Source organism: Botrytis deweyae (genome assembly GCF_014898535.1).
Source record: "Botrytis deweyae strain B1 chromosome Unknown BDEW_005, whole genome shotgun sequence".
NCBI lineage: Eukaryota > Fungi > Ascomycota > Leotiomycetes > Helotiales > Sclerotiniaceae > Botrytis > Botrytis deweyae.
Genome location: NW_024066212.1, coordinates 63,953 through 84,503, shown reverse-complemented (window position 1 = coordinate 84,503; position 20,551 = coordinate 63,953). Strand labels below are relative to the sequence as shown.

The 20,551-nt window shown below is 41.8% G+C and overlaps 10 protein-coding genes across 10 annotated transcripts; 7 read left to right on the top strand and 3 right to left on the bottom strand.

Annotated features, from left to right (window-relative positions):
* Nucleotides 1–21: 21 nt before the first annotated feature.
* On the top strand, nucleotides 22–661 carry EAE98_002682 (uncharacterized protein; the record flags this gene model as incomplete). The annotated part of the gene is made up of 2 exons (XM_038950302.1): nucleotides 22–142; nucleotides 198–661. The coding sequence occupies 2 exons, from the start codon at nucleotides 22–24 to the stop codon at nucleotides 659–661; spliced, it is 585 nt and encodes a 194-aa protein (XP_038812831.1).
* Nucleotides 662–1,267: 606 nt separating this feature from the next.
* On the top strand, nucleotides 1,268–1,474 carry EAE98_002681 (uncharacterized protein; the record flags this gene model as incomplete). The annotated part of the gene is made up of 1 exon (XM_038950301.1): nucleotides 1,268–1,474. One exon carries the CDS (start codon nucleotides 1,268–1,270, stop codon nucleotides 1,472–1,474), a length of 207 nt encoding a protein of 68 aa, XP_038812830.1.
* A 552-nt stretch (nucleotides 1,475–2,026) lies between these two features.
* EAE98_002680 (uncharacterized protein) lies at nucleotides 2,027–3,102 on the bottom strand (the record flags this gene model as incomplete). Its single annotated transcript, XM_038950300.1, has 4 exons — nucleotides 2,027–2,056; nucleotides 2,115–2,327; nucleotides 2,377–2,421; nucleotides 2,512–3,102. The coding sequence occupies 4 exons, from the start codon at nucleotides 3,100–3,102 to the stop codon at nucleotides 2,027–2,029; spliced, it is 879 nt and encodes a 292-aa protein (XP_038812829.1).
* Nucleotides 3,103–3,532: 430 nt separating this feature from the next.
* Nucleotides 3,533–4,447, bottom strand: EAE98_002679 (uncharacterized protein; the record flags this gene model as incomplete). The annotated part of the gene is made up of 3 exons (XM_038950299.1): nucleotides 3,533–3,852; nucleotides 3,908–3,984; nucleotides 4,059–4,447. 3 exons carry the CDS (start codon nucleotides 4,445–4,447, stop codon nucleotides 3,533–3,535), a joined length of 786 nt encoding a protein of 261 aa, XP_038812828.1.
* A 645-nt stretch (nucleotides 4,448–5,092) lies between these two features.
* Nucleotides 5,093–6,329, top strand: EAE98_002678 (uncharacterized protein; the record flags this gene model as incomplete). Its single annotated transcript, XM_038950298.1, has 4 exons — nucleotides 5,093–5,821; nucleotides 5,869–6,128; nucleotides 6,185–6,248; nucleotides 6,303–6,329. 4 exons carry the CDS (start codon nucleotides 5,093–5,095, stop codon nucleotides 6,327–6,329), a joined length of 1,080 nt encoding a protein of 359 aa, XP_038812827.1.
* A 1,042-nt stretch (nucleotides 6,330–7,371) lies between these two features.
* Nucleotides 7,372–10,031, bottom strand: EAE98_002677 (uncharacterized protein; the record flags this gene model as incomplete). The annotated part of the gene is made up of 5 exons (XM_038950297.1): nucleotides 7,372–8,116; nucleotides 8,166–8,390; nucleotides 8,440–8,972; nucleotides 9,022–9,231; nucleotides 9,276–10,031. 5 exons carry the CDS (start codon nucleotides 10,029–10,031, stop codon nucleotides 7,372–7,374), a joined length of 2,469 nt encoding a protein of 822 aa, XP_038812826.1.
* Nucleotides 10,032–12,795: 2,764 nt separating this feature from the next.
* Nucleotides 12,796–13,510, top strand: EAE98_002676 (uncharacterized protein; the record flags this gene model as incomplete). Its single annotated transcript, XM_038950296.1, has 3 exons — nucleotides 12,796–13,247; nucleotides 13,301–13,387; nucleotides 13,444–13,510. The coding sequence occupies 3 exons, from the start codon at nucleotides 12,796–12,798 to the stop codon at nucleotides 13,508–13,510; spliced, it is 606 nt and encodes a 201-aa protein (XP_038812825.1).
* Nucleotides 13,511–14,754: 1,244 nt separating this feature from the next.
* Nucleotides 14,755–15,701, top strand: EAE98_002675 (uncharacterized protein; the record flags this gene model as incomplete). The annotated part of the gene is made up of 2 exons (XM_038950295.1): nucleotides 14,755–15,019; nucleotides 15,091–15,701. 2 exons carry the CDS (start codon nucleotides 14,755–14,757, stop codon nucleotides 15,699–15,701), a joined length of 876 nt encoding a protein of 291 aa, XP_038812824.1.
* Nucleotides 15,702–16,561: 860 nt separating this feature from the next.
* EAE98_002674 (uncharacterized protein) lies at nucleotides 16,562–17,290 on the top strand (the record flags this gene model as incomplete). Its single annotated transcript, XM_038950294.1, has 1 exon — nucleotides 16,562–17,290. One exon carries the CDS (start codon nucleotides 16,562–16,564, stop codon nucleotides 17,288–17,290), a length of 729 nt encoding a protein of 242 aa, XP_038812823.1.
* A 623-nt stretch (nucleotides 17,291–17,913) lies between these two features.
* Nucleotides 17,914–18,797, top strand: EAE98_002673 (uncharacterized protein; the record flags this gene model as incomplete). The annotated part of the gene is made up of 2 exons (XM_038950293.1): nucleotides 17,914–17,947; nucleotides 18,001–18,797. The coding sequence occupies 2 exons, from the start codon at nucleotides 17,914–17,916 to the stop codon at nucleotides 18,795–18,797; spliced, it is 831 nt and encodes a 276-aa protein (XP_038812822.1).
* Between the last annotated feature and the right edge of the window lie 1,754 nt (nucleotides 18,798–20,551).

Below are 20,551 nucleotides of genomic sequence, written 5' to 3'. Positions count from 1 at the left end.
TATCTCAAAACTCTTGAAATCATGGCTAAAGAGCTTTGCGAAGATAATTGCTATGTAGCATTAACTCACGAGTATCTTGACGCCAAAGTGATGATGGACAAAGTCCGAAGCCCAAAGGCCGGAGCCATTGTTCTTTTCGCAGGTAAAATCAACGAGATAGATACAGATCTCGGAGTATCGTACTGAATCATTCGTAGGTACTACCAGAGACAACTTTGGAGGGAAACCAGTGAAAGAACTTCAATATACATCATACGAGCCACGGGCCTTACAAACTATGCTCAGTATCTGTAAAGCAATTGTTCAAAAACACTCATTGACATCCATTGCCATGATCCATCGATTGGGAGTTGTACCTATTGGAGAGGAAAGCATTTTGATTACAGTGTCTTCGCCTCATCGCCAGGCAGCTTGGAGAGCAGGTGAAGAAGCCCTGGAGGAATGTAAGGAGAAGGTGGAGGTATGGAAGAAAGAAGAATTTGGTGGTGAGGAGGGTGGTGTTTGGAGAGCAAATCGTGATGGTGCTGTGGGCGAGCGGGTGGATGAAGAGAAAGAGAAGAAGACGCCGGAAATGGGACCTCATGGTCCGATATTACGGCATAATCGACCTGGCGAGCGTGGACATGGACCAGTGGTAAGCAACCACCAGCTTGGTTCTTGAGAATGGTAAGTCATGGTCACAAGTTCACTGTCTTGATAAGTTCTGCGTCAAGCTACGTGTGCGCTTTATGATACTCTCGTTCTATGATGTTGGTATTCTAGTTGAAGAAAAATCTGGTACGGTAAAATCAAAGGCGTCACTATCCACAGTCCAGAGGGTGTATGGCTGATTGTCTTCTGAAGCATTAAAAGAGGAAGGACCTGGGGTCGAAGCAGTTTGTGTCCGTCAAGTCAATGTCAAGTTATTTATGAGCAACTTCATGATCACATGTTAAGACGAGAACTGGACGTATAACCGTTTGCATTGCTTGAAAACATGAAGATGCCCATCTTCTCGGAAATTCCGCTTCCACAAAGGATATTCGCGGTATTAAAACCAGCTTAAACACTTCATTGAACTTCCTTCATCCTGATCCTTCGCCCTTAACTCCTCGACTGTAACACACGCGTCGCTAGACCTATAACCAAGCACATATCACCCATTAATGATATCAAAAACTCCTCCATGCCCGCATTTGCAACGAACAAGAGGCCGATGGACCAGCTAACGACACAGAAAAGGATAGTGACCATCGACCCTTTCATCCTTAGACAACCTCCTTACAACATGTCCACCTCGAGAAGACTGCGATCTAGCGTAGTCGAATGTCTAATGCTTCTCGTCGTAACACCTTCGGTTGATGGAGACGTCAAGAATGCTGGAATGACACGAGCCGACGCGACAGATGCAAACATTACAGCGATAACAATGGCGATACGCATTTTGGTAGTTGTGGACGATGTGAAGTCTCTGTTTCGAAAAGTTTGTTTATGAGCTGAGAGGTAAGTTGGCACAGGCTTGGTATAACGACTGGTTGTATGGCATAGAATTGGGATTTGAAAGGTCTAAGGGCTTGTATTGGAGTAGGATTTCATTGTAATAGAAAGGCAGATCGTATGAAATTGTTTAGAAGAGTTTAAGCTTCCACTTATGGTGCATTTATATGGAATATAAAGCTGAAGGCACGATAGCCGAGGCAAAGCTTAGTACAGAGTGACGAAGAATGTTGAGAAGCTTGTAGCAGAAGTGAAAAGCAAGCACAATTTCCACAATTGATCAAGTTTGGACGAATCAATTGCTACAAAAATCTGGCAAAACAAAAAGAATTACGTGGGCTGGGTTAGAGAGAGGAACATAGCTGAGACGCGAAATGTTTTGTCATGCGGGGCAAAGAACTACTTTACGGACTTCTGTCAAACCACAATCCGTGCACTTTATCGGGATAGCATCAATGAAAGCTTCTTGGTTTGAAGAAAATGTGAAAGATTGATGAATCTCTGATGGTATACTAAAGTGACCCAGAATTGCCTGAATGCCTTGCAGAAATTAATAGCAGGTATAACCACCGTCAACGACCTACGAGAATTAGTCAGAGGCACGTGTGAATGTATTATCCATGCAATGTTGAACTTACAAGATCACAGCCATTCAGATAGCTTGATGCATCACTCGCCATGTAGACGAGCGTTCCCTGTAACTCACTTGGATGGCTGAGACGCCCCATTGGTATATCTTTTACCCAATTTTCTTCGATGTGTTTTCCCTCCTTTTCCAAAAGATCAATTATGAGGTCTGTTTTCACGTATCCGGGACATAAATTGTTGACCCTAATCCCATAGGGGCCCCACTGAATTCAGGTAAGTCCTATTCCGGGAGCAAAATACTAGGATTCTTACCTCTGTGGCCAAACTTTTACCAAGCATCGAGACGGCTCCTTTACTCTTTGTCGTGTTAGCAATGGAACTTGCGATGACCTTTTCGAACTCTTTCGCTAGCAGGGCGGGCTAGCTGTGAACAAAATGTATACCTACAGCATTATACGCCGCTTGCTTTTGTGGTCTGACACAAATCATGCTGCTCATCGACGATATCAGAATCAAGCTTCCCTTGGACTTTTTCTCGATCCAGTATTTCCCTGCCTCCCTGGCGAACAAGAAGCTTCCATTAAGATTTATGTCCACCATTCTTTTCCATTTATCAAAAGGATATTTCTCTCCCTCATAATTCTCAACAATACCAGCAGCTGTAACAACTACATCGACATGTCCAAAATCTTCGATGATCTCTGCCCATGTTTTTTGTACTGCTTCTTCCGATGCCACGTCACATCCATAAGCACGGAGGTCGGGTTTGTAAGAGGGATTCGTGGGTTCAATACTCGTTTTGATGTGATCGATCGATTGCTCACCAATGGAGCGAGTAAGGTCAACGCAAGCCCCGCGGGCACCACTGAGCGCAAAAGCAGTAAGGCATTCTTTCCCAATTCCTCTTCCAGCGCCGGTGACAACACAAGTCTTTCCTTCGAGCGAAAATGAGGGGAGGGTCATAAGAGCTCTACGTGGAACTGTGGCTGGCTTGGCAGCTCGGAGAAAGTTTCGAGTTAGAGATACTTTGGAAAACATAATTGAGGAGGATGTCTTGTTATTCTGAGCAGGATAAGCTGGGTGTTCTCGTTATGAAGTATCTAAGCTGAACTTATTGGTTGCTATGTGTTAGTAGACAGAGTATCGGTGTGAAAGCAAATCAATATATCTTGAAGTGGCAGCATCGTAAGCCATCTGTGTGCCATGAACTCGTTCGTATGTGATGAAATACAGTTATTGGTGAGGGGAAGCTTTCTTAGCTGTACCACGTTGTCTCTCATCCAACAAGAGGTATTGGGTAAGAAAGTTGATGCGGAGAACAGGGAAGGTTTACCGAATTGGTTGGTCCGCCACGCTGAATAATGCATTTCTGCATAATTTATTCAAATATGCATAAATATTTTATACCCAAAATGTAGGTCACCACCTACGCAGGTTGGTAATGAGATTCAGCACTAATTCGTAACTATCAGAAGGTTGACTTAGTCACACGTTTTATACAGACATCAGTCCTTATAATCCACTTCTCACCCTCCGTAACTTCTCTTCCCTCATGCAACATACAATCATCTCCATGCTTGTGCAATAATACCATTCCAGTCTCGAGGTTTATGACAACAGGTTTGTCGATAGGAGACTTCTTGTTAGGAAGGTCCTCGGGGTAAAAGACTGTTTCTCCTCCTAGACAACCTGTTGCTGGAGACGTGAGGTATAATAATAGTGTCCAGGTTGTCTTTGCGGGAGTAGACGCAGGCTTTGTTGGAAGCGTGATAAGATTTGATTCATCATCTGAGAGAATAAGTGAGAATGAGAAATTCCCGTGACTCGTGAGAGGATGACTTACAATGGCAATCGAAGAACTGCCCCTTAGAATATCTATATATCCGAATGGCGGGATTCAGACCTACAACATCTCCTCCCCTGTGAGGTACAATTGTCAGCATCATCTTAACGAGTGTATATCACTAGACACAATGAAGCGGCGGAGCACTCACCATAACTCTCTTCGTTCTTCTTCGCTCATCTTATCGCCCTCTTCTTCATATTCCCTCTCAATTTCACCACATAGAAGCTCCTTCAGTCCTGTCTCTCTCCAAAGCCGTTCGGCAAAGTTCCAATCATCAACTCGAAATCTATCATTGACTCTCAATGCATCACCCTTTTTAGGCTTTCCAGGTGTTGTGGTTAAAGGCAACCCTTTCAAGAATGAAACATAATTTTTACACAAAGCAGATGTCCAGAAGTTTGGTATTGTAATGATCTGACCAGGAACGATAGTTTCGAGCGATAAATTCGAAGGTGGCATGAGAGGTTTGAAGGGGGGCCAATTTGGAGACAGAGATTCGGGTGTAGCTGTACTTTGTTTCGGCTTCTTGGGAGGCATGATTAATCAAGCCTTTTGATCTCAATCCAGCTCAAAGCTACACTTGTATCAATGTTATGAAAAGGCCGGGTCTTGAGAATACTCGATCGTGGTACTGGACTTGTACTTGAGAATTGGTTTGTGTTTACACGGAAATCTTTACACTGTTGCCTTTGATAACAAAGCTTCGTGGTAGAGAGGGGCATTCGAATACGGCGACCGGAATGTTCACACAAAACTCATCGACAACACAACACCACTTCTCTTCCACATGCATCGCGCCGCCCTCGATTTTGTCATCATCAAGCATACATTGCAAAGTTGCATTTCTATGCATCCGAACTTTCCAGGCCTCTAGGCTCATGAGAATTTAACAATTTCATGATGATGCTAAGAAATAGTCTTAAGAATGCTAAGCAACAGTGAAGTCTGGGTATCAACAAATCTTATCACATTTACATTCCACGGTAATTTTGGCTTGTAGTAACGCCAACATTCAAATACCACTCGTTTTCGCGTCTTGCGCGTTGTCATGTATCATAATGTTCTTGCTATATGTAAATCGTTGACGATTTATTCTTCCTCGCTTTCTTGTTCTTACTTTTTCTCCCTCTGCAGACCTGGATATTCTTTTTTCTCTTCTTGATTTGAGATTCCTGAACGATCATGTTGACTTTGTTGGTACTTACTTCGGTTCTTTGCATTTTACCCATCGGAGTTTCAGGAAGAAACAAGAAGTCGGCTCTTATTCATCTCACCTATAGTAGGTCGACAGATGATGATGGTCAACAGAATTACAAACATGTTAGTGTAGCACAAACCTACCAAGAAGGATCCACTGGGCGGACATCCTCGATCAACTATACGTTGCCTTGGCCTGCTACTAAGTCTATTCAACCCAACCGTACTTCCCAAGGGATGAATGTCACTTCAGTAATTCCCGTTTTCGAGACGTGCAACTTGCCAGGTGCAAGGACTACATCATGTTCGCCTTCTTTTCAGACTATCATCACGACTAAATGTTCAACTGTCTTAACAGGATACTTTACTAAGCATACTGTCTCTGAATGTGATGAGATTGTCACCTTCTCTACACAGTACGGCTATTCTTTAGCTACTACAACATCTCCTGCGAGCAGCGTCTCAGTTCTTCACAAGCGCCAGGAAATTCCGCCGTTGACGAATAACTATGTTCAAAATGTTACAACATATTATGCCGCTCCATGGCGGTCAATTGCAGCAGATGATCCATCAGATATACACGTTCAAATATGCGGACTGTCATCCGACGGCGTTCAAATGTGTACAACTGTCACTGAAATCTGGGTCATTCATACGGAATATCTACCGATTTATTACACTGGGACCATCTCAGTTTCCACTGTAGTATCTTCGGTATGAGTACCTTGACATATAATCGCAGACAATACTAACGTTTTTAGACCGCCGTGTTAGCATTTACTCCCGAAATATATATAACTGTCACGCCCGGAACTCTCGTACTTTCAACAAAGATAGTATCTACAAGTTTATCGGCGAAGAACATAACCTCAACTTCTAGAATCGACAAGTCGAGTTCTGAATCATTAGGCTCTGCATCTAGCACTCAAGATTCGACGAAAACAATTTACGTCACTGGTCTGGGTAGCACCACGACGATAAATTTAGGGATGGCATTATCTCTCATCTCAATTCAGGAGCCGTAAGTGTAAATTAAATAATGATTCGTCCATTTCACTGACAGATCATTGGGGCTAGGGCAACTCGCACAACCACAATTACGAGTACGACAAGGATAACGAAAACCACCACTTTCACGCCTGTAAGTCTAACCATGTAACAAATCTGCATGACATTTACCGATAATCATTCATAGCGTCTTACCGTTTCCCCAACGATTTAAGTGTTCAGCCGGTTTCGAACTTCAGTTTTATTCGAGAGTCTGATATTTAGACAGAACGGGATTCATTCTTTTGTGCAGGATATCACACCTGGAGACTTCTAGACAAAAGACCTGTTGGCTTTTGATTTATGTAGGAATTGATAGATGCGCACTTCAAACATATAGCTCTATCTTCAAGCGATGTTTATGTATGCTCCCTTATGGCCTTTTTTGTGTCTCTCAATCCAGTCCAGATTATCATTCATCGTCAGCTCGTAATCTTCGCCTTTCCGTAGGTATCAGTATACCAAAACTATTGGTTTCAATTTCAGTTTGAATAGCTTGTAAACTATCTCGAAGGATAGTAATACTGATCAAAATCTTCTGTGTCTTTCTATGCAAGTCTCCAAGCAGATACTAGGATGAAGAGAATTGTGTCTAAAAATTGTTGACAGACCTCAGCTAAAACCTCTTTCGATTAATTTGATCAATCAAACGGCCGCGCTTTTCAAGTATGCAAATCTCGAGCCTGAGGATCTAAAAACAATCAAAACTCCCCGATCCGGATACCAATACCGTGTATAAGAAAGAATTGTTTGCTGGAACAACTGTCCTGCTTCTTGTTTTTTACTTCCATAGGGCTAGCAGGGCTAGCCCCTCAATATTTACTTGATCGTTAGTAACTACTACTAAAGAACCCTTTTGTAAATACGATATATAGACTTGCTAAATTCATAGGCTGTAGCCGTCCTAGACATTCTTAGACTGATACAGGACGTTAATCAATCATTCAATTAATCAATTATTCGCCCCCTTGATTAGCCCCGGCTATCGATAAGCCGCATCAGGCTATACTCCCGCGGCACCTCCTTTACGCGTTCACGCAATATCGATCTCTATGTCACTTGCTTTATTCAGATGGCTCGTCGTAATTTTCGCTACCAGGCAACGTTATACAATTCTTACTTCTTATCAAACACGAAAAGAAGTTTTCCCCCATAAAAATTCAATGACCCTTTTACCCATCCTGCTACTTGCTTCCTATCGTACACAACCACCCAGTTCACAAATTCTCCCATCGGTGCCCACTAATAGCGACCAAGCGGTTAAACAGCTCATCCCTTTCCGGCAGCGCAGTAAACTTCCACGTCTTGTCATTCAACCCATCAATCTCTACACTCCCCAATAGATCTTTGTCAGTACCCCAATCAGCTGCCACCTCCGCAGCCTTGGCTGAGAATGCCGCTACTCGCTTTAGTTGCTTGATCTCTGCAAAAGGTATCTCAACAACTAGAGACGATCTGTCGCCCTGCTCTTTGTGGCTGAACAATATAGAGTTGCCCGTGAGGTAGAGCCAGCCCTTCTTGCCATCATATCGAGCCTTATACTCGCTAGGGCCTGCGTAAATCAGATTCTCCTTCTTCGGAAGAATGCCCAGTTGTCCTTTGGATTTTTCGTTACCAACCTTAGCTCTGACATGGTCCACGGCTAATTTCGTCTCTACAGATGCCTTGGTGTTGGCCTTCAGGGCACGGATAAACTTAGCCAGCTTTTTATGCTTCTGGCCCTCGCCCTGCTGTTCTTCTTGCGGATGAGATTTCTCCATGTTTCCAGAAGGTTGAATGGCGTGCTGAATTTCGGTCTCCGTGGCGTCAAGCGTAATGTTATCCTCATCAATGGTTTGCTTCTGATTGCAATCATTGGGGTGAGAGGTTCGTACTGGAGGGAGAGGCGTATGATTGGCCTCGCCAATTCTCAGGAGTGTGAGTGTTAGCTGGTTATTTGTGGGAACACCACGGAGAATGTTACTGCATGGTTTTAGTTTTGTGTTCTAGCCACGAACGAGAAGTGACCTACTTCTTGGGCTCTAAAAGCTCTTTCCAATTAGAAGAATTTTGGTTCAGCCACTGAAGACTTGGTGTCAAGATTGGGTCGCCAAAAACACCAAAGCCAATGAAGAAACCAATTCCTTTGTACACCATATAGTAGCTGACAAATAGTGACATTAGAAATGTAGGTATTAAAACAGCGTCAATCCGTAGAAAAGTCATCTTTGGGAATGGTGGTGTGGCCGAGATCGCACTTAAAAGGTTAGCCAAAAGTCACAAAGCAAAATCATGATATAACATACTTGGTGAAGCGCTCCCAATTGTCGACAATCTCGCCTATGATGTGAGGTACTGTCTGGATGATGGGTTTAATTTTCTCTGGGCTAGCTTTGTCCCAGAGCATTTCTTCCATGGGTTTTTGAGTCATGTATTTGTCGTGTCCGGTATCTGCAGGGGCGAATCCAGCCGAGTGAACAGCTTTCGCAGCGTTTCTAATAGGTTTTGGAACCTTGCTTTCTAGCGGGTCTCCCTCATTCTGCTTCTTCTCGTGCATTCCGATTGCTCTTTCAACCATGTGATGAATGTTACTTACAAAATTGGCAGCTTCTTCTTCAACAGCTTCACCCTCTTGCTTTTCCGGTGCGCCGGTGAGAGTGTTGCTTGTTCCCAGTTGACCAGCTTGAGGTTTTTGGAGTCCGCCAGTTCCCATATTTACCAGAGCTAGGGGAGCTGGAGGAAATAGAATGTTGCGAGCCTCTTTTGAAGAGACTAGCGCAATCAGACTGCCAAGCACTAAGGGCAATAACAGATCAAGAGCCCATGCTGTAAAATATGCCTTATATCTTGTAAGCAGCTACCCTTATTAACACTGGGATAAAACATACAGCACAGAAAACACTTGTTCGACGAGTTTCTTTCCATGACCGCAGTCTAGCAATATGTTTCCCGAGGCTAGCGAATCCAAGTATCATCGATAAGTACATTCGCTCGAGATGCAAAGTAGCCTTGTCTGCAGCGTGTTCGTCCGACCAGGCATCGTTTAGGTCAAGCCCACGAGAAACTTCGAGATCGACTGCACGAACATCAAATACATCCTGTTTGAATTAGAATGTTATCCATATGCTAGTGATCTTCTTACCTTGTTGAAACGCCTTATCAACGAAAACAATCTTCCATTTCGTAGACCTCCGAGCAATGGATCCGGAATCTCAGTGAGAGGTCGGTGCCATCCGATATCTCTAATGTTATCGACGGGACTACCATCATGCTGTTGCACAGCACCTCGAATACCATAGTCTTTGCGTGCTATCTCATGACTGTCAGCTGAAAAGTTCTCCCACACTTGCTCAGTGATATTTTGAGCTGTTAAGTTCGTCATCGTTCTCAATTTTGTGTTCACGGCTGCTTTAGCAGAAACGAATTGTGCCTGCGCGGTATCTGGGTCTATCAAGGTTGCTGTCTCTTTTGCGCTAGCTAACATTACATCTATCTTGTCTTTGAGTGTATGGCCAGAAGCGTTGGTATTCTCGTGTGTAGGCGCACCTGCAGTTGGCGCTGGAGTAGCCTTGGTATCTACACTGCCCGATGATGCTAGATCCTCATTTCGCATAACATGATTCTTGGAATACTCCTGAGCTAGGGTCCTGTTGGCATGAGTCTCGGGATGTTGCATAGTTTTCTGATCAACGTCTACTTGTACTTTAGAGTTTTGATTAATCACATCTTGCGCATGGCTACTTTCCGTCTGCACCGGAGTTTGTGGTCGAAACAGAGTGTAGGTGCCGGCACCCAAGCCAGAATCAGATACCTCATTGGTTGGAGGATTAGAGGGAGAGTTTTCGTCAGAAATTGGAAGCCTTTGGTTCGAGCTTGAGGTCGTCAGAATGTCATCCATATCAAATATAGATCTGGATCTGTGAGAAACTATGGTGAGTGTGATTGGAAACTATTTAAGCTTGCAGTGTTGAAAATAAAAGCAATGGTCAAAATTTAAATAGTCGAAATTCATCAATTAAGATGGTCGCGCCACCACTCAAGCACTTATGACCTCATGTTGCGTTCTGGGAATGCTTCTATCGCCAAATCACCCTACCTGGGGGTTATAGGCATGACCACAGCATGCAATTATTCATTCAAAGGGGCATTCATTCATGGCTACCTCCATTTCGCCTCCTCTCTAAAACTTGATTGAGCAAAGCTAAATGTAGGAATGTTAGAACAAAGGGGACGATTAAGTCGAGTACCCTACTTTCGGGCCACCCCCCTTTTGGATCACTTTTTATATCCAAAATATACTAAAAATGGAATTTATAACTTTCTTATTTATGGATAGAATTTAATGAAAATTTATATTATATATAATTTAGATCGATTTAAGCTTAATTTGAAATTTTCAGATTTTTAGGATTTTTCTATATTGAGATTTAGAACTTCAAAATATTGATTTTTAAATTTAGATAAAAATTATATACAAATTTAAACTTTTTATAAAATCTTTAATAACTTTCTAATAAAAATTGCTAAAAATAAATTATAAAATTTTATTATAAATTTATAATATATTCAATATAAAAGATTCAGAAAAAATTAAAAAAGTTTTATAAATAAATATTTATAAGGATATTTTTAAAATAATAGAGATTATTTATATTATTTTAAACTTATTGTAAGATCTTATATTATATTTCTATATTTATTAATTTTTTTGAATTTCTTTTTTGAATTTTTATATAGATTCAAACTTAAATATTTCAAAAATACATATAGTTTTTTTTTAATTAATATTATTAAAAAGTTATAAAAGATTTAATAAAAAACTTAAATTTGTATATGATTCTTATATAAATTCAAAAATCGATATTTTAAAGTTTTAATTTTCAATATTAAAAAATTCTAAAAATCTAAAAATTTCAGAATAAGCTTAAATCAATTTAAATTATATATGTATAAATTTTCATTAAATTGTATTGAATATTAATAGAGATATTAATAGATCTAAAAAGTGATTTTTGGTGTAAAAGGGTGGTTTAAAAGGGGGGTGGTTCGAAAGTAGGGTATCCGATTTATGTGTATTAAAAACCGTAACACGTATGATGATGAACCACGTTAAATCTCAAGTAAAACGTAAAGCTTGCTTATATTACTGAGAACATCGCAGGGCCCTTGAACAGGAAATTTTATAGTATCGTCGGAGCCGGCCAAGTCTTTCAAGAACTGTGATCAGAGAGTGCTCAGCAAATGAATGGCAGGTAACTATGACGCAGCCTTCCTCCCTGGGTCGCATTGCCATCCATGAACAATATCATGATATTCTTGGTTATCATTGCTGCCGCCATGGTACAACATCTGCATCTCCCTGAGACTGCACATGAGAAGATTGCCACCATAACTACATTTCAACAGGGGGGAGCTTTTGACCCGCCCTAATGTGCCACAAGCTTGGCAGACGTTACTCCAACCTTTTCCCCAGCCTCCAATCTGATCGCGTGGAACTAATGGTCCGAGGGTCTGGAGCTAGGTTCTCGTGGCGGTGCAGCTTACTATGTTCGAAAGGGGTTGTCACAATTAATTGATGAGACAAAGGCGGTGAGAAGGAATGTTGTCGCTTTAATTGCACAACTCATTAATACACTAACTTATTAATACACTAAAGATAGATTTTTGCTCGAGCTAATAATGTATTTAGTATTTATCAAGTGTACATATAAAAAGAAAAGAATTCAATTCAGTATACAATCTCCAAGACTTTTATAGTAGGCCTTGATAATATGCGGTTTCACCTTCTTTTCTTGCTAACACTTTACTTGTTTTCTCACAAATGGAATCAAATAGGCCTCGATGATATAAGAGCAGCATACAGTTACTTCTTGATATGGTTTAGAAGCGGTAGCAAAAATATCCTTGCTGTTGCACGAATTAAGGTTATGATAGCCTCTAAATTGTCGTGGTGGTACCTAACATCACAAAGCCATTTTCTGGTATACTTAAACATTTGGTTTTTGTTGCTCAAGAGTCGTCATTCTTGTGTCACGGCGGGACCTCAGTATAGTCAAGAAGCAAGTCTAGTAGTTCCAGCTTCTCTAAAGTTCCTTGACACAATTACCATTGAACTTTTGACTATCAAACTGGAAATGATACACTTCGTCAAATACAATTCAATCTCTTCCCTAGTCAGAGGCAAAGGAATGCCGAGCGTCTGAGTGAGTCGAGTGGCATTCAAATTTTCGAGAATGGACGTATAATACTCTTCCCCAGAGTAATTGTTTAACCAGTGGCTATCTACTAGGGTACTTCAGCCACTGAGGTAGCAGGAGACTTCTCGAAACCACACTGGAGTTGTTTTATTGGGCTTGATAGTTGTAGTGCAAGATCAATGGTCCGATGGAGAGTTGGATTTCGCGACTTACGAAGACCCAAGTGAAGTCATTTTTATCAATAACAGGGCAAAATATATGCCAGCATATCAAAACACAGCAACTTGTAGATACATGTATTTTCCATGATTTTTATGTCACTTGGTTAAGAATCTGGCTGCGTCATTGCAATCTTGTCGCAACTTTTATTCTATATAGGAGTGCAAGTGCTCTTCTTCATCGCTCTCTCTATCTGTACTCTTATAATCAAATTAAATTTCAAGTCACAATCAAAAGTTCTTCAAAATGGCAGGCTTCTTATCCAGGTTCCATAACTCGAAATTCTACCCCCTCCTTCAACGAATTCTCCGCATCCTACAATTCCTGTCTGCTCTCTCGTCTCTTATCGTTTTCTCTATCCGCATCCGAAAGATTTATAAACTCTATCGCAGTATTTCCCACGCAGAGGGAGCCATTGAAGGTATCCTCGTTGCAGCCATTGTTTACACTCTTGCAGTTATGGCCTTGAAACTATGTATGCGAAACGGCGGGCCGAAATTCCTTCGTTGGGTCATAATTGTGCTCGACATAGCCTTTGTGGGAGCTTTTATTGCCGTCGCCGTGTTGACGAGCCCAAATGGTGGGAAGGCAGGACCTTGCTATGGCCAGAGAAAGAAGATTGCAGCGCAGAATAATTATGCCACTGACCCAGGATGTCAATTGCCTCTTGGAACTTTCATCACAGCCATTGTTAGCACGTAAGTTTCATCTGGTACGGTCTTTAGTCAACAAAAATTAATGACATCCATAGTATTCTTCATGCTTTGACCGCCACATTCCAGGATACTCGCGAGCGTCACAGAGAGCACAAGGCTGTTAAGGAGGAATATTATAATAGGTATGATCAGAAACTCATCTCGCAACTGATACAATCGTAATAACAATTCAAAGTAGAGACAACAACAGCGGCCTAGCCACGACCAATCCCACCAACTATAACCAAGATCACTCTGTCGTTTGAGAACTTGTTTGTTACATCTCGACTCGATAGCTAGTCATCACGTAAGAGCGATAATTAGGATGTTGGGTTTATATTGTTGAACTCCAACAGAGGGAACCAATTTCTGTTTATACAATGGCCGGACTAGTTATAGTCGAACACTCGGGAAAGAGATCATCTGACCAGGTTATCGCACTGGACCCCAACTGTCCCACAGCAGTGGAATATGTGTGGGAGCAATAGGACAGCGGTAAACAAAGATCTCCGGCTATATCAGCAGAATGTGTTTCCTCGGTAGATAGAATCTCGTGCTCAGCTCAAATAGTAAATTTTATTACTTAGTTATTATCGCTTAACTTCCAGTTGAACCACCTGCATACAAGTCTATCAACACACATCCAAATGTCCTAGTATCGCATTCCCCGCGATATTGGCCAGATGAGACATAACTGCTGGTATCAACTTGGTTGATAACTCGTTCCACCAGAGGTATAGCCGATGTTACACTACACCAGCTCAGATGAATCTACACCCAAGCTTATGACACTGTCATCGGTTTGATATCATTCTAACACTATCATCTCGACTTGCTCAAAGGTACCACATCTTAAATTCTCACGGTCAGCAACCAGACAACCCTTCCAGGATAATGGCATGATTTTCCTGAGCAACGATTAACTATGGTGATTGAATCATACTAACAGCGACTTCAGATCTAGATTCTGATGGTAGCTCTTCAATATAAAGGCGAAAAGAAAATCCGGGCTGATAATTTAAGGATGAATACCTGGTTACCACTGAGTCTCTCATCTATGTAGCTCAGTGCCGGCTATACAGTACTTCTGGATTTTTTTAGATGATGCCAACCATGTGACATTATATCATGATCATCACCAGCTTTCATTCACCTTTATTCGAGACCTGATTGGATGAGGACTTCATATGAACGGTCTAATAAGTGAAGTATCCCAGATATATATTGGTAATAAGATATAGAGGCGTTCAAGAGTAAAAGATGTTTATAATTTATCAGATAAGCATGCCCAGGTGATTTCAAGTCGCTGGAGACTATACAAGAAAATCATTCTCGCACTCCAAAATTACTGCTGGAAGTGCGTGTATTCACTTTGTCGGTCATGAGATCGCCAATTAGAGATATTGTAACCGAATGCATAATCTTAATGGGTTTGCGGCTTAGCCAGATCGTGTTTCCCATAAAAACGAGCAAAGATTATCGAAGACTTGAACCTATACACGTTTTCGCAATGGAGTTTCATATCTACACAGCTATTTTGGGTATCTGCTTCCTCTACCTCTCAGCAGTTCGAGCTCAGCAAGCTGAAGATTTCGGTTCGATCTGGGTCGTACCTGATGGCACCCAGCCAGATCTTTCACAAACATTCAGACAAGGTCTCACTGTCCAGATTACTTGGTTCGGGGCGCCAGTGGACTATCAATTTGATACCTTGACGAACTTGTGGGTCACATCGTGGGAGTATGAAAAGACTGCATATAGCCAGTTACTCGAAGGTATAATTATGCAAGACCTGCCATTTTACTACCAAGGCTCTTCATGATACTGATAGATTTTCTTTTAATAGGGAATATCAACGCCAACGATAGCGGCACTCACGACTGGACAATCGATATTCCAACCAGTGTTTTAGGCAAGACCGCAAAATACGTCCTTCGTTTTAAAGACCTTAATCCTGCGTTTAATCTCCACTCTCGTGATGTGTCAAGTCCAGCATTTTTGGTCATCACCGGAGATTCTGCTTCATCCTCTAAAACTTCTACTTCAACATCCACAACTTCTTCCTCGTCCTCCACAGTTACTTCTTCTCCGACACTTTCCAGTTCTGTGGTTTCCTCGACTCAGGCATCTAATTCTTCCACCGGAGCTATTGCAAATTCAACAGCAGTTGATACGACACACAGGGATAAACACACTAAGCTTAGTGGTGGATTGGCAGCAGGTATTGCTGTTGCATCTGTGGTTGTACTTTGCGCAGTCCTTGGGTTGGCATACTTCCTGTACAAACGAAGGAAAAACAAGAGAGGGCCTGCAACAAAACCGTTGACAGAACATCCAGCAGGTTCTTTGACGAAACCTCCAACGTATCATGAAGCGCCCAGTCAGCAATCAGCAGTACCTTCTGAGAAAGCAGCTGAGCTTGGCGGTGAAGATAGACCAGTGGAGTTGGAGGGTTAGTGTAGGTCGTGATGGTGGAGGGATAGAAAGTTTTGGGGCCAGGTAGAATAACATGTTCGCTACAATACCGCTTTTAGCTATCGATAGGGAATTCAAGGTGGTTTGTCAAATCAACACCGTAGAGGAACTGAGTCTCATTGTACATTTGAGCATTGAATCAACAAGTTCATGGTGTCGATTCCACCAAAAAATTATGAATCCTAACACTCTCATCTCATGACTAGCTCCCAAGATGAAAGAGCTTTCCTCTGTGACTGAATGGTGTATAATGTGGAGTGCCGTGAAGAATTGACTGATTGATCACTCGCTATTGAAATCACTAGAAATTATGGGTTAATACGGCGCGATCGTATATCTTCGGTTCTCAATTTTGTCAATCTTTGAATTTAGTACGGTCATTATGTACGGCGCCAATGAAGTAACCACCTGTTTATAAGATCCTTGAACTCTTGAGTTGCAAATTCCTATCTTCTTTTACTTGCAAGTGATAGATGAAAGTCTATCCAGACACCATTCGAGTAACTCTACCAGGTGTTAACATCAAATCTCGGTGTTGACAAATTTTGAGCCTACGTATGCTTTCTCCCGAAATTCCATCCGCATAGATCAATTAGCACGACTACTTTTGTTTCTTGAATACATATCCTGTAGATACTGGGAAAACGGTATATATCACAAAGAAGGAAGATGTTGAACCAACATCACATACAAGTAGGAAAAAAGGGCCCCCCGATGTCCTTCTTGAGAAAGGTGAGTGCAGTAATATGTACTTCTCAGAATCTATATTTACTAATCCTTCTATAGCACTTCAATCTACTTGCGAACTCGGAGACATCCCAATCGATATCATGTTTCGAATCATGGGAGAGCTTGGTTGGGCAGGTTCAGTTTGCCTTGGCTTGACCTGTTCGCAAATGTACGAAATCTACAAGCATTTATACCCATTAAAGATATTCTTGCGAGCATTAGTTGAGACAGCTCCTCCTCCTCTTTGTCGTGAGCCTCCAAAATCGGCTCAAGTCGAGCTATTTAAGTTGCTAGGAACATGGCATGGCCATCAATACACATGTTGGGCGCCGGATTCCCCATGGGGACGTATCAAAGGTTCTAATGTCAATCCTGAGGCAATACCAGCTCGATTCCTCCTTAAGTCTATATATGACATTACTCCGCTTGATAATACCCCAGAAATTATTTCGAGAAATACTATGCTGCGATGTAGCCTCAGAAATAGTTACGAGGATTGTTTCTGGTTTGGACCTCGAAGAACTAATCAGAAAAATATCGGGGACTCCTTGATAGCTTCGTCCGGTTCGCTCTCACAAGAGGACGATCCAGAATCCGCTTTCAAGATGAGTCCTCTACCCAATCCTTACAATATGGGAGTTGAGAGGTGGGAGGAGGAGGCTAGAAAGGTGATCTTGAGCACTATGGATTTGGCTCGTGATAGAAGACACTGGAGATGGTACTGGACGAACTGTCTTCTATTCCGTCTAAACCATGCAAGTTTTCAAGAAGCTTGGGCTGAACGCCAGGCTGAGATATGTTCGAATGCATTTTCGGAATGGTTACTCATGAATGAGGTCTAAAGCGATAGAGTGATGAGAAGAACGAGTCAATAAATGACTGGAAAGATTCAAGATGAGTCTCAAAGATGTTAAAAGTGCATTTGGTCTAATACTACAATACATGTTGTTCAACTATATGCAAATCCTTTCCTTCACTTAAGTTGATACTCTCAGGTCTATGCAAAGTTGTCTTACCGGCTAGTAATTTTACGATCGCTCATAACTTTTCTAAAAGTAGGGCTTTTATGAATCGTTACGGTCCCATTACAAAAATCATCTTCGAGACAAATGAAAACCGCCATCAGATCTTTCACCACTATCGATGGTAGATAATTAGGCAGAAGTTCAGGTACGGTTGATTCCATGAAGTTCTCGATCAATACGGTACGTTTATGAGTTTACGGTCTACTTCGAATTATGCCGTAACTCTATCAGCAATATTTACTACGGCACTATCTCAAAGAGCGTACCTTGTCTAATAACATATAAACTAACCTCCAATCCCCCCAATCGCATCTCCTATCAAATTCTCAATCTCATTCAGATTTCTAAATCATTTTCGGAAAGCAAGATCAACTGAGAAAGTTCACCAATCTTGTTACTCAATTCCACTACGAAAACATCAATCTCAGAAATCTACCACGATGAGAAACGTCCCCACAAATTGCTGGTTACAAGGTAAGCAACATGATAATTCCCGTTTACAATTTAACATGAGCTAATTGATGCAGTGCCAACCCAAACTCATCGCCGTCTCGGAGATCTTCCACTTGAGATCATATACAATGTGATGGGGTTACTCGGCTGGGAGGGCTCGACCTGTCTTGGCTTAACTTGTCCTGAGCTTTACGCTGCATACAGAGCTCTATACCCATCAAAGGTTCCATTACGAAGCCTGGTCGATACAAGTCTTCCTTTCCGATTACACCCGGTCACTGAGCTCGAGATGTCTCAATTATACCCACCAATCGAACTGTACAAGCTAGTTGAAAACTGGAACGGGCTGAAAGATCGATATTTCTTTTGGGAAAATGATCTCTGCTGGACGAGGGAGAACGCAGGGTATTCTACGAGTATGACGACGGAATTAGATGTCCCTTCAAGCGGTGTTCCGGATCGTTTTCTTCTCGCGTCTGTCTTCGCAAACAAAATCCAAAAGATGAAGATGTTGCAGGAAAGATATCAGGACTATGAATCTACACGTACTGATCGTACGGATTGTACGTCGGTAGATGACGAACAGGACACTTCGACTTATCTGGGCTCAAAAGAGGGAGGTTTACTCCTCCAAGTGAATCGAATCCCCTCTCCCTTCAATTTAGGAGCTGAATGGGATAGCAAAGCTAAGAGAGTAATTGTGGAAAGCATCAATCTGGCACCGTCTGCACTCTTTTGGAAAATTCACTGGAAGTACACAAATATCTGGCAAAGAAATAGATTGTACTTTGATAGGAAATGGAAAGCTGCTGAGGCGGTGGAGAGAGCTTTGGACAACTTCTCAGACTGGATCGAAATGATCGGGTTTTGAAAGGAAGCGAGACGCATCAACAGGGGCAAGGAGGGTAGTATTTGGGAAGCTGGAAGAGAAGTAGAAGGATATCATTAAATCCCATATGGATTGTCTCTATTCATAATCAATAACAAGCATTTTTAGACATCTGTTCGCGCATAAACCGTGATTATCATCTATATTCTCTAGCCTGTAAAGTCTCGTCATCTGATCTGAAAAGTCTCTGAACTTTGTATAAAAAAATCATGGATGTGATCGACCATTCTTGGTGCTACTGTGAAAGACAACGATCATCTCCGAGGGAGGCCATGGATTTTACATATGATACTAAGTGACACTCGAAATTGATTTTGACTGTAGCCCATTAACTAAATTGAAACCTTTGCATCTGATATATTTACACTTGTTTATCATCGACAGATTCATAGCCATGACTGAGGTAAAAGATACCCCTAGAGACTAGAGCAATGAAGGGAAGAATAAAAACATAACTAAAATCCCAATCACAAAAGATTTTCCACTTCCTCAACCCGCCATGACTGCCTAGTGAGCAGATCTTTTTTTTGTTACAAACAATCTTCTAAACTGATTGCCTGCCTTGGATGTCCCAGACAAGATAATCTGCGAAATCATGTCGCATCTTTCACCATGCTTCTCTGCAGCGTTCGGCCTGACTTGCCCACGATGTTATGCTGAATTCAAGTGTAGACACAGCCAAACACTGTCGAAACCAAAACCATCCAGTCAGAAATTAAAACGAAAATTTTCGACACAGCCATGGGTCATCACGTATTTGCATCGACCACTTGGCCATATATGTAACATGAAAAATCCAATATTTCAAGCACCTTCAACACCCGAAAGTCCCATAATATCAGGCTACTCTTCACATTATGAGAGACTCTGGCCATTTGTTAAAAGAACCAACGTATTTTCTTCTGTTCAATGTATGTAATTCTCGGCTGCTTCCATAGCTGCCCATTACTCTGTTGCCTCATTCAATCTTTGAGACCGCACAACTATTGAATATTCCAGGACAAAACAGTCATGCCTCCAGAGGGAATGCGTGACTAAATATCAGTATCCACAGCCAAAGACTAGTTTGTATTCATACCGACTGAAGAGAAAAGGAGTTCTCGGCAAAGCTGTGACCAATCGGGTGAGCTTGCTAACAGTCTGCCATTATCAGACAAATCTTCCCCACCACGAAAGCAAACGAAATCTCCCCTCCACACTAATCTTTCTGTAGAGCATAAAGTAAGCTGACCGTAAGAAAGAAGAAGTATGTAGGTAGGTATGAAAGCAAAAAAAATGCAAAAGTGCAGGGGCGTTGCCCGGGATTGAACCGGGGACCTCTTACATGAGAATCAGTCAATCAATGAAGACAGATATATCCCTAAGCAAGAATTATACCACTAAACCACAACACCATGCTAGACACTCAGTTCTCGACAAACCAAGGAAGAGATGGCGCCGGGAGCTTTATTTAAATATATATACACAGCTTTCTGGTAAACAATGATGAATGGCTACTCCTAGTCGATTTGAAAATCTTCTTAAGCTTCAAGTCAACTCATAATCATAAGACTGATGGAAAATTTCATTTGATACGTTGATCTAACACTCTGGCAGATGGCATCTTGATATATTTTTCGGGTTGTATGTTTTCAGAGGGAATGGTAGTGGTAGGTGCACCCTGCATTATTACTACAGCGACCTTAAGCTTTATCTTAGTGCATGACCATCTCCGATAAAGAGTACTTGCTTGGTAT